Source organism: Chinchilla lanigera, unplaced genomic scaffold (genome assembly GCF_000276665.1).
Source record: "Chinchilla lanigera isolate Chin_1 unplaced genomic scaffold, ChiLan1.0 scaffold00062, whole genome shotgun sequence".
NCBI lineage: Eukaryota > Metazoa > Chordata > Mammalia > Rodentia > Chinchillidae > Chinchilla > Chinchilla lanigera.
Window position 1 is genome coordinate 13,944,259 of NW_004955463.1, and position 12,499 is coordinate 13,956,757.

Genomic DNA, 12,499 nt, shown 5'->3' on the forward strand with positions numbered 1-12,499 from the left:
ACACACACACACACACACACACACACACCTGTACTGAGGGAGCAGAACAGATGTTGTTCAAGTTAAGGCCATATAATTTAAAAACATTCAAAGTTACAATACAGACTTATTTGTGCATAGCTCTAGTTATTGCTTGGCTTAGCAAAAGCACAACACAGAATAAGCAAGAGCCTTTGCAGTTCTAGGCTTAAAGTTTCATTATGGCATCTACTTAAGCTTACAACTGTCCTCATGTACAGTAAAATTGTAATTCATCAAAATTCAACTGACTGGGGGCTGGGGATTTAGCTCAGCAGCACAACGCCTGCCTGGCAAGCACAAGGTCGTGAGTTCAATTCCCAGTACCGGAAAAACAAACAAACAAACAAAAAAGAAATGCTACTGCAAATGTTTCTGGAGTCCACATAGCTCATTTCTCTTTCCACTTACTCATTTACTTGACAAGACAATAAAGGACACAGAGGGCTACATTTGGGGAGGCAGTTGATATATGACGTAACAACCCAAGAGGAATGCATTTCAGCAATCATTTCATTCCAAAGCCTTCCTCTTACCCATGCAGAACTAAGATATCAGAACAGCTGAGGTGTCCTTGCTTACCCTTTACCTCATCACTTTTACTGTCTTCATAGCTTTGAAGCTACCTATCGCTGATACTCTCCCCATTGGAATATGAGTACCCCGAGAGAAGCAACTTTGCTTTTCACTCACTGTCACATCTTTGAAGAACAGTGCCTAGCTCAGAGTAGGCATCCAATCATTATGCATTAAGTGGGTAAGAAAATGATAGAACAAAGAGAAAACATGTTGAAACACTACACTTGAACCTGTGAAAGCCTACAACCACTGCGATCTTTATCCAGAAAAAGATCGCATTTGAGTTGTATGAAGTAATAGAGCCCAGCTACTAAGGGAAAGATAAGTTAGTAAGAAGTAAACATTTGAACAGAAAACAGTAAGTTAATTTATTCAACATTTAGCTAGTAAAAGCAGGTAATTGTCATCTAAATAAACATATATCATTTTCTTCCTAAATCAATGTCTAAGAAACATCTGAAATTTGTATCATGAACTCTGCATTCAAGTTAGAATTGATAGGTCAAACAATAACTATTATTACATTACTGCTATGCAACTTGATATTGAAACTCAGATATAGTATTTAAAAAATCAGCACCATACATTTTAGATTATCTATGAAGGATGGGCCAGAGATATAGCTCAGCAGTGCAGTGCCTGCCTGGCAAGAGTGAGGTCCTGAGTTTGATTCCCAGTACCCACCCCCCCAAAAAAAAAATTATCTAGGAAGGATGACTTTTATATAAATCACCTTAAGTTTTAATCAATACATATGAATACTAACTCTGATTTTAATAAAAAGGACTCCGTTACATCAGTTTATTATGTAGCAAACACATTAGCAATTAGTGTTAAATCTAAGCTCTATGAGCAAAAGTTGGTCTAAAATAAATGAAAACTATTTCTGTGCCTTTCCTCTTCATCTTCAAAACCCAGCTTATTAGCAAGTAAAAATAACTGAGGGTCTTAAAACAAAGAAACATAAACAAGATTCTTGGTGTTACAAGATTTTAAAATAGTTCTTCACTTTAATGATGTCCATTCATTTATTCAACATTTACTCAGTCCCTTAATAATATTCTAAGCACCTTGTTAGCAATTAGATGTCACCAGAAATATTCGTATTTGAAGTAATAGGGCCAGGGATATAGCTCAGAAACACACGTGCCTGCCTGGCAAGTACAAGGTCCTGAGTTCGATTCCCAGTACCACCCCCCCAAAAAGACATATTTGAAGTAACAAAAGCTAACAAAAATCTCCTTGAGTTCTAGCAAATCAGAAAGATTGCAAAATTTTTCAAAAAGGTGTTTCAACTTACATTTTGCTCCTCTGGTTCTAATTTGGGGATCTTGTGTGACTTGCGCTCTTCAGATCTAGATGAATCATGCTTGTTGCTTTTTTTCCTTTTTTCTTTTCTGCTTTCATGCTTTGACTTTGTGTGTTCAGTTGCCTGTACTTCATTTAAAAGGTCTCCACAAAGTGAAGACTCAAACAATTCCCTGCCATTCTGGATAGTTTTGGTTATTTTTAGTTTAATTTCAGGTGAGCCAGTCTTCTTTGGAATCACAGTTTGTGGTACCGAAGGAGGAGGTGGTGGCTGTGGAGGGGAAGGTTTTTCTAGAATTTCATGTGGTCTTGTATTTGGAATTTCTGAATGGTAATAGTCAGTGGGGCTAAAGTTTCTAACTGCACCAAAGCCATTGGCTGACCCATTGGGATACTGATTATATGACTGGTATTTGGTTTGAGTTTCATACATGCTGATTGATGGTGGGTAGCCATTTGTAAGTGGAGGAAGGTCATCTGTTGTAGGTGGGTACTGAAAGCCTTGCTGCAAGGTAGCTTCATACGGTGTCTGGCCACCATCTTCAACAATGTCACTGTTGTTATCAAAGGCATCCTCCTGACGGATGTTGGCGGAGTCAATGAGTTGAGGTGGTTGCTGAATTGTGTTTCCCATGATCCCTTGCATGAAAGAGAAAGAGAAATCCATTGTTCTGCTCCAGCATCCTTAACTGTCCCTTTCTCTCATCGGGCCTAAAATTAGAAAAGAAGGAATTAAAAAGTACTAATATCCTTATATACCAGAACCTAATAAATTAAAAAAGAATTAAAACTAGAATGTTTGAACTTAATTTTCATATCCAGATACACATAGACATTATGTATTTCTTAAAGGTCAACGTAAGACACAAGGCAAATACATTTTATCTAAAATCCTTATCTGTTTTAAATTCCCAATTATTTTTACAATTCTATAACAAAATTTTATCCTCTTTGCAAACATGCAAAACAATCTTGAAATTCCTCTGTTTCCCAGTTTACAGATTATTAAGATTAAAATTGGTATTTGTAAAGTAAGCAGAATCTTGACACAGTTTCCGTATGCAATTTCTTTAAAATCATTTACATTTTGTCCAGTGGTTCTCTGTATTATAAAAATAAAGTCTTACTCCAAATATTTTAAACACAAAAGTAAAAAGGCCTACCCCTTACATCATTCTTCTACATCACAGACAACAACTGTGAATGCTTTGGCGGGTACTCATCCACATTTTTCTCTATATGTTTACTTACAAATTTGAAAAATAGTTTGGTCCAGGCATATAGCTCAGCGGTACAGGACCTGCCTGGCAAGCACAAGGTCCTGAGTTTGATCTCTGGCACCAAAAAAACTAAAAACCAAAAGCCAGGGCTTATCCTAATTTGTTTTGCTTAATGATATATCCTGGAGGCATACCAGCACATATACTTTTTATACATACTTCATCCTTGAAATGGTTGAAGAGTAAATAAATGTATCACTATAATGCACTCAATCATTTGTATAGTGATAGTCAACTAGTTGCTTACAATTTTTAAAAAATTTATTTATTTTTATTTTTTTGTCTTTTTGAGACAGGGTCTTGCTATGCAGTTCAGGCTGGCCTTGAGCTCACTTTGTAGCCCAGGCTGGCCTCAAACTCGCAATGATTCTCCTGCCCCAGCCTCCCGAGTGCTGGGATTACAGGTGTGCGCCACCACACCCGGCGACAATTTTTTAGTATTATGAACAAGTCTACAGAAAACACAGCTGGGTGTGATGGTACAGGCCTGTAATCCCAGCACTTGGAAGGCGGAGGCAGGAGGAACACCACGAGTTTGAGGCCACTCTGGGCTACACAGTGAGTGAGTCAAGGCCAGCCTGAACTAAATAGTGAGACACTGTCTCAAAAACAAAACAGAACACTCTTGGTCTCATTTCTCTGCTCTTGAGTGCATCCTACCTCCAGTAAATCCTTCTCATGTCTTAAAAAAAATTCTCAGAACTCTATTTATATTTTGTGCATTCATGTACTCCTATAGAACAGATTTGAAATTTTGACAGATACTGTAAAGCTGTTCTATTAGCTGGGGTTTTGCACTGAGCTATACGCCCTGTCTTTTTATTTTTATATTAAGGCAGGATCTTCCTAAAGCACTAAGTTGCCTAGGCTGGGCTCAAATTTGTGATCCTCCTGCCTCAGCTTCCCAAACAACTGGGAGTAAAGGCATACACCATCACACCTAGCTTATTAGCTGTATTATCAATTTACACTCATAAAATACTGAGGGATGACGCCTTATTAATTCTCTATACTCTTGCCAGTATCCAGATGCACATGCACATGCATGCTTTAGTGGGGACTGAACACCAGTGGCATTTGGCCACACCCTCAGCTCTTTTAGTTTTATTTTAGAGACAGGACACCTTGCAAGTGGCTGGGACTACAGACATGCATCACCAAGCCTGGCCTCTAGTTATTTTAACAAGGGGCACACAGAGTACAACAATGTGGGGTACTTTACAAAATATAAATGTCACAGTCTATCTCTTGAAGAATTCTAATTTAATAAATCTGGAGGGGGGTTCAGAGCTTGAGTATTTTAAAACCACATTCTAGCTGATTCGAACCCACACATTTAATCACTGCATTATATTTTTACAATCACTGCACTCCTCTAGAAGGTATGGCTACATTATGTAACAATGTTATAAAGTAGAGAAGCATTTGATACAAGACCACATTTGATACAAGACCACTTCTGTCACAAAGTTTTAAGTCCACATCTCAAGAAAGGAGAGTAATGGGCAGCCCATATATTATTTTGATATTTTCATCTAGAAAGCTCAAAGCAGGGAGGACACACCATTTTTACTACTATCAGCTCTGATGTAACGATCAAAATTGCTTGGAATACTGTGAAGGATTCTGAGGTGACATACCAGTTCAATTCTATTAATAAAATCTACCACCTCAGATCTACCATAATGGTAGAGAAAGCAATCTAAATCATCAAAAGAAAAGAGCAAAGAAAACCTAACAGTACACTTTTCAAGGTGCAGCCACCCAATTTATACATTTGCTGCTTCTTCTGCTATAATAGAAATAATTTCAGATGTTCTAGAATTGCAAACAAATGAATAAGGCAGCATACAAAAAACAAATGAAACTGCAGGAACTACTAGAGGGAGGAGTGAGATGAGAGGAGTAAAGAAAGAGGACTCTCACTTTCTTAGCATTTATTTTGGGCCAGGCACTTTATTCACTGTCTTAACACATTCCTGCCAGCTTGAACCACCAGTGGTACATGTGTGACAGTCCCATCAGGTGGCTTGTACCACTGGTGGTACAAATAGAGCTGTTTTTATCGATCGTTTTACTAATAAAATTAATAAAAAGTCTATAAATGGACCAAATCTAGTTACCTGCTTGAATCTGAATAATTACTTTCCAAATATATTCATGCTATTCATAACAATTAAAACTAGAATAATCAACAAATTGATTTCATTAAATTAAAAGAAAGTGATTTGTATTAATGAATAGATTTTCACTAATTAAATCTCTAAATTTTAACAAGGAAATCTTACAAGTACCCATTGCTGGTGTATATACTGTAATATGCATTTATAACTACTGTCCCACAAATTAGGTGTCTTACAGTTTTTTGTATTATTTTAAAGTTTTCCTTAAGGAACTGTAATGATAACATCTGGCCTGCTAAATCAATACTTTGTCTTTGCAACTGTAATCAAAGACTCCCTGAGAAGCGGTACAAGCCACTGATGGGACAGTTTGGCAGGAATGATCAAATTCAAATCAGACCAGCCCAGCAGTGAGACACAACACTTGGCAGAGAGGTACAGCATTGTGATTCTCGGTTCACAGGTGAAAAAAATGGGAGCATCTGGTGAGTTAGCTGGCCTATATAAACAGTAAAGCAAAATGACAGAACTAGACTCTGAATTGAAGCCTGTCTGACTCTAAAGCCCATGATTTTTTTTTTTTTTTACCACTATACCATTTTCATTTCCCAAGCTACAAGTTTCTCAAGGATTTCTTTCTTTTGTTCATATGCTTTTATTCCGTGGCAAATGCCAAAATTAACACTTATCCTAGTAGCCACCATTATCATTTAAATAGTATTTTGCAGATGCTATACACCATTCTAAGCACTCTGCATAGTTCTAGAAGTAATTTTCCCAACAAGTTCCAGGTAAATATTACCTCCCATTACAGATGGAGAAACAGAGACACAAAGAAATTTAAGTAAGTAAACAAGGCTAGTAAGTGACAGAATTGGGCTTTAACCCAGCAGTCTAATTCTAGCAGTCTGATTCATATCCTACTGCTGGTAATGACAATCAATGTTAGAAATAATTTCTTTATAATATATTTTTATGAAGAATTGGGACCAGGCACATATCCTACTGCTGGTAATGACAATCAATGTTAGAAATAATTTCTTTATAATATATTTTTATGAAGAATTGGGACCAGGCACATATCCTACTGCTGGTAATGACAATCAATGTTAGAAATAATTTCTTTATATTTTTATGAAGAATTGGGACCAGGCACGGTGACACACACCTGTAATCCCAGCACTCAGGAGGCTGAGGCAGCAGGATGGCTGCAAGTTTGAGGCCAGCCTGGTCTACATAGAAACCCTGTCTCAAAAACAAAAAGAAGAAAAATTTTGCTATGCAGCAACAGTACAGGTGGAATTTAAAATTCTCATTCAGGTGTGTGTGGTGATACATGCCTGTAATATCAGCACTCAGGAGGCTAAGGCAGGAGGACTGCCACCAGCCTAAACTACATAGCGAGGCCCTGTCTTAAAAAAAAATTTTCATTCATATCTCAAGCTGAAAGTCATGCTAATCCTGACATGTAACAAGATGCAATTTGTATTTTTGGTTCTCAGAACTGTCATATACAAAATCACTTTTCAAATTAGTCTCCAAATTACAGTCTAGCATGTTTTTTTCCAGACCTATGTCTTCAGGGACTCAAGTTTCTGATGCTTTTGATTAGATCTAAACCTAAGTCTTTAAAAAGCGTGATATTTACTTTTTCTCTTCTCCAGTACTAACTCTGAACATTTCGCTTTAGTTTGCTAAGAAAAGAAATAACATTATCATCTTGCAATAACATGGGAGTTTCCAATACACAGTGTTTTCCTTGCACTGTGTGTGTGTGTGTGTGTGTGTGTGTGTGTGTGTGTGTACACACACACGCACACACTAGTGGCAGAACCCAGGGCCTTATGCATGCTACAACCCCAGCTCAAGCTATTAATTCAAAGAGCATAGGCTAAGGCAGGAGGTTCATTGTGAGTTCGAGACCAGCCTGAGCTACAAAGTGAGCTCAAGGCCAGCCTGAACTGCATAGTAAGACCCTATGACAAAAAAAACGAAAAACAAACAAAAACGAAACAAAGAGCATGATAATGGCAATCTGTCCACCAGAAATATCCTTATTCTTAGGAAAGTCATGCACCAGACAGGGTAGCACACCCCTGTAATCCTAGCACTCAGGAGGCTGAGGGCTGGGCTACATAGTGAGTTCAAGGCCAACATGGCAAAACTCTGTCTCATAAATATATGAATATAAACAAATAAACAAACGAATGGATGAATGCAAGCCATGGTGAAATATTTCAAGGTGAAGTATCATGATAGAGCATCTACAACTTTCAAATGGTTCAGGGGTTAAAAGAAAAGTACATATATCTAGAGTAAAGCAAACAAGGCAAAATATTAATTGGCTAATCTAGATGTTGACCATAGTTTTTTTTTTTTTTTAAGTTTTCTAAAGGTTTAAACATTTTTTTTCTTTGTGTGTGTATATGTGGTACTATATTGAGAACTGAGGCTAAAGCCTTCACACTGACGTACACCCCTTCTAAAAAAAATTTTTTTTTTTTAAATTTTGAGACAAGGTCTCAGTTACTGAATTGTCTAGGCTGGGCTGAAACTTGTGATACTCCTGCCTCAACTTCCCATCCCCGCCATGATTACAAGCATGTGCCACCACACCTGACTTAAAGGAAAATATTTAAAGGTAGAGGGGGAAAAAAGTCACCAATTGTGGTACATACCTAAAATCACAGAATTTGGGAGGCTAAGGCAAGAGAAATACAAGTTTGAACCTAGTCTGAGTGTGGTGGTGTATGCCTGTAATTCCAGTACTCAGGAGATTGAGGTGGGAGGATCTCTGTAAGTTTGAGGCCAACCTGCGCTACATGGTCAAGGCCAGCCCAAACTACATAGCAAGACCCTGTCTCAAAAAAAAAAAACGCTAAGGATATAGCCGAGTACAAAGATCTTAGGTTCAAAAACAAAATAGCTGGCTCTGTAAGTAAAGAAAGGAGAGTATGGTTACAGATTTCACTAGCAATCTTCAGACCATCTGGTAAACTTGTCCAGACTGACAAGTGGAATCAATTACCAAACATAGGTTTGATATACATGGCACAGGTCCGATTACAGAGCATTTGTATACAGAGCTCAGAAACCTAGCCAGCAGCATTCCTTGTTACCGAGGATGCAACCCTATGGCTCAGGTGGTACAGAGTGGCTTCTGTGTTGTATGAGTGCAACCAGGTAGGTGGTATTCCTCCATTTCGAGTTTCTTATCTATGGCTGAAATAAAGGACGACTTGTTTCTTTAGATCCATCTGAAACTTACTTTGCCTGGAAGACCACAGCAATGGGAAAACTTCCCTTGAGACAAGACACAATGAAGATTTGGAACTTGAAGTTGCCATCTTATAACTATCTTACCCCTAAAGGAAAGCTGTGAAGGGCAGGATAACAAAAGTTGGAATCTGCAATGGAAATGGATTCAGGAAGCTTTACTGCAACTGAAGTTAAGGATTACTTGGCTACCACTGCATAATAATGAAATGACTAAACAATCTGAAATTGGAAATTATCTATTTACTTAAATGTACTTAAAGTTTGTTTTGTTTCACGGACTTTTGCATACTTATTTCCACATGGTATAATAGACTGATGTTTTAAAATGACACTTATAAACTCTAATAAATTACTGAGTAAATAAAATTCCTAAGTTGGTAAGAGACTCCATTAAATTCTGATACTAAATAAGCCAATGGTCCACACAGTTATATTTTCCAGAAAGACTAAGCATGAATAGGTGCTTTTCTGTATTATACCTCCAGGACAATAGGATCAATAATCCAATCAAGGTGGAAGGTTTGTTTTTCAACAATTCCTTTTTAAAAGATATCTTAGGACATGCACTTCTTTATATAGTGATTTTACATGTATCAGGCAATCAACCCTCAAACAGCAGACACACTGACACAATGGTTAAGACATTATTAATTAGGAGGCTCTCAACTAAGTACTGTTCAAAGTACAGGCTAAAATTCAAATGGAATGTTAGTCAGCCATTTAGACAATTTATTCAGTATCCCCAAATCTTACTTTTCCTTATCCAGAAACTGGATACTTATAACTGTATCATATCAACCCTTGTTACAGAGGGTTGTTCAAGGAACAAAGAGTTAATCCATGAACACCACTGTGGCAAATACCTGGTGTATGGCGAGAACTCAAGGCCTATTGGCTATTATTACTGTTTGTTACAATGGTCAGCACACAGAACTGGTAAAATACTAACCAAGCAACCATGCAACCAACTATAATCTGACCTATGTGCACTTACAGTCTTTTAGTAAGTCAAGTTAAGATTTTAGGAGTTAAGGCTGTAAAATAATCTGTCTAAAACAGAAGGCTGACTATGAATTAAACTGTTACTACTACAGTTAGAAGAGAATTTGAAGAAGAAAAACAATGCCAGGAAAGGAGCATGAAGCCATGAAGACAAGAAAGAAGGCTGGGGAAGTTAGGGGGTTTTCATCCACTGCAATAAAAGGCCACCCAAAAGTCTCACATCCGTGTCCTTAATAAATCCCTCATGAGGAAAGCATGTTTAATTTTTATTACTAAATATAATATTAATAATGAGTGGTGAACATTTGACAGTTTACTACATATCAATTCTGTACTGAATGTTTTAACACTGCTATATTATTTTACTTCTCAGAACAAGCTGTTATGAAAATACTATTACTATTCCCATTGAGAAAATGAAAAGTCAAGGTCACAATCCCACAGCCAGTAAATGGAAGATTAAACTCTCTTCCATAGCATCCGCTCTTGAAGTTTGCTTATTTCCTGCAATCACCAACTGCAAATAACAAAAACAAAAAAAAAACCTCCCATCTCCCTATTCCTTCCCTAGAGTTAACAATTTGCAGGGAGACTAAATAATTGTATTGGTCTTCTATGCATTCTAATCTTAAGTTTCAAGGAAAGGAAATCAGTACATAAACAGCTCCTCTAAATAAATTCTTACTCTAGCAGGTACTGTGGTACACATGGGGGAGGGGGGCGCGGGAGGGCACGGAGGCAGGAGTGCCACTATCTCGAGACCAGCCCAGGCAACTCAGACCTTGTACCAAAATAAAAACATAAAAAGGGTTGGGGGATGGTCCAGTGGTACAGTGCCCTGGGCTAAAGTGCAGTGCTGGTGGGATGAGGGGATATTCTTCTGAGCAAGGTTTCAAAGTTAATAAGAAGAAAATAAAATCAATCAATAAATACTTTTTCCTTAATTTTATTGTAGCTGTCCATAGTTTTAAAGATAAAAAAGTCAGAAATTATTAACTAAAAGCTTTAGAGCTCTTATTTACCAACTTATTTGTGGGAGAAACGATAACAAAAGTTTACAGAATCCTTTAGTCAAATCACAGATGTAGGCATGCAAAGTGGTTCGTGCCTGAAACCTTACCACTTGGGAGGCTGAGGCAGGAGGACTGCTATGAGTTTAAGGCAGCCTGAGCTACACAGCGAGACCCTATCTCAAAAAACAAAAACAAAAACAAAAAATCATAGATGTAGAGAAAATATGGAAAAGGAATCATGCCATGTGCTTCAAGAGGATAAACTTGAGCTGGACGAGGTGCTGCACACCTGTAATCCCAGCACTCAAGAGTTTGAAGCAGGAGGATCACTTCAAATTCGAAGCCAGCTTGGGCTACAAAGTCAGTTCAAAGCCAGCCTGAACTACATAGCAAAAGCCTGTCTCAAAAAACCAAAAAAAAAAAATAAGTCTGAGGTTGTGTGTGTGTGTGTGTGTGTACATATGTATACCAAAGTAATTAAGTATTAATCATGTAAATGCATAGCTTAAATCACTAACAAATTCATAAAATGAGCAATTCTCAGTACAGTGTACATTTGCTGGTTACTACTTTATAGAATTACAAACTGGGTCATTTATATACTCATTTTCTCTATGATTGAAATGCCAGTCTTTTCTCAACAAAAGAAAACTTTACAGTTTATTGTACTTTGAAGCTGTTCAGGCTGGGCATGGTGGCGCATGCCTGTAATCCCAGCACTCAGCAGGCTGAGGCAGGAAGACTGTTCCAAGTTCGAGACCAGCCTGAACTGCATAGCAAGACCATCTCAAAAAGATAAAAAAAAAAAAAGAAAGAAAGGAATTAATTCTTCATATTGCTATCATTACTTAGGTCTTTGGGGATCACAGTGGTTCTAATACGCTACATAAATGGCCTACTTCTGTCTTCAGGCCCACCACCCCTTAAACATATTCCCAGGTTAATTTGTAAATCTAACCACATCACTCTTCAGATTAAACTTCTTCAGTGGTTTTTCCACTATCTTGAAAAAGCCCCAACACCCTAACCTACCTGTCCATCCTAAAGCCACTCCACTAATAATGCTTAGTTACTAAGGGTTACTGTGCACATGGGATTTCATACCTTGGTCCCTTTACTACTGTGATCTCCTGCATGTCTTGTGTTACTACGCCCTTCTATACTTTTTTGGCTTAACTCTTCACCATCTTACGTGCACAAAACAACATTTCTAAGAAGTAGTCACAGAAGTTCTAAGATAGTCTGTGTAACTCTTCTCTATGTTCCTAAAATATCCTATGCACACTTCTTGGAATTAACCTGAAATTATCTGTTTATAAGTTCTCAAGAGCAGGAAGTAAGTTTATCCCAGTATTTCACATGCTCTTAGAATGCAAGTGGAAGGCTCAGAGGACAGAAACTGAATTGTATAAATCTAAGAATTTTCATATATAAGTGAAACACTTTAAAGAGCTGTTGAGGGTCTCTCTATGGAGACTGTAAAAGAAAAGCAGGTGCCACCTCCTCAGGTAACATCTGACTGACAACGCTTACCTAGCCACCTCTGAGACTCGGCTCTGGAACAAACTTCCCTGGAAAGTTTAAAATCACCAGAGAATGGCATGAAGTCAAATCAACTTCCATGGAACCTATTAACCTAACAAAAGATCAAAATATATTTTAAAAAGTATTATACCAAAAAAAAAAAAAAAAAAGGTATTACACAGCTAGGCACTGGGATGCATACCTATACTCCTTGTTACTTGGGAAGCTGAGATAGGAGGACCACAAGTTCTAGGCCAACCTAGGCAATTCAGTGAGAGACTTCTCAAAATAAAACAAGCTGGGTACATAGCTCAGTAGTAGAGAACTTGCCTACCATGTACAAGGCCCTGGGTTAAAAAAAAAAAAAATATAT

At 37.6% G+C, this 12,499-nt stretch overlaps 1 protein-coding gene across 1 annotated transcript in view; it reads right to left on the reverse strand.

Annotated features, from left to right (window-relative positions):
* The window catches only part of Whsc1l1 (Wolf-Hirschhorn syndrome candidate 1-like 1), a gene marked incomplete at its 5' end in the record, with an annotated part of 121,702 nt that overhangs the window by 79,965 nt on the left and 29,238 nt on the right, over nt 1-12,499 (reverse strand). Inside the window, 1 exon segment of the mRNA XM_005398440.2 lies at nt 1,898-2,616. Within this exon segment, the coding sequence (XP_005398497.1) occupies nt 1,898-2,572 (675 nt within the window).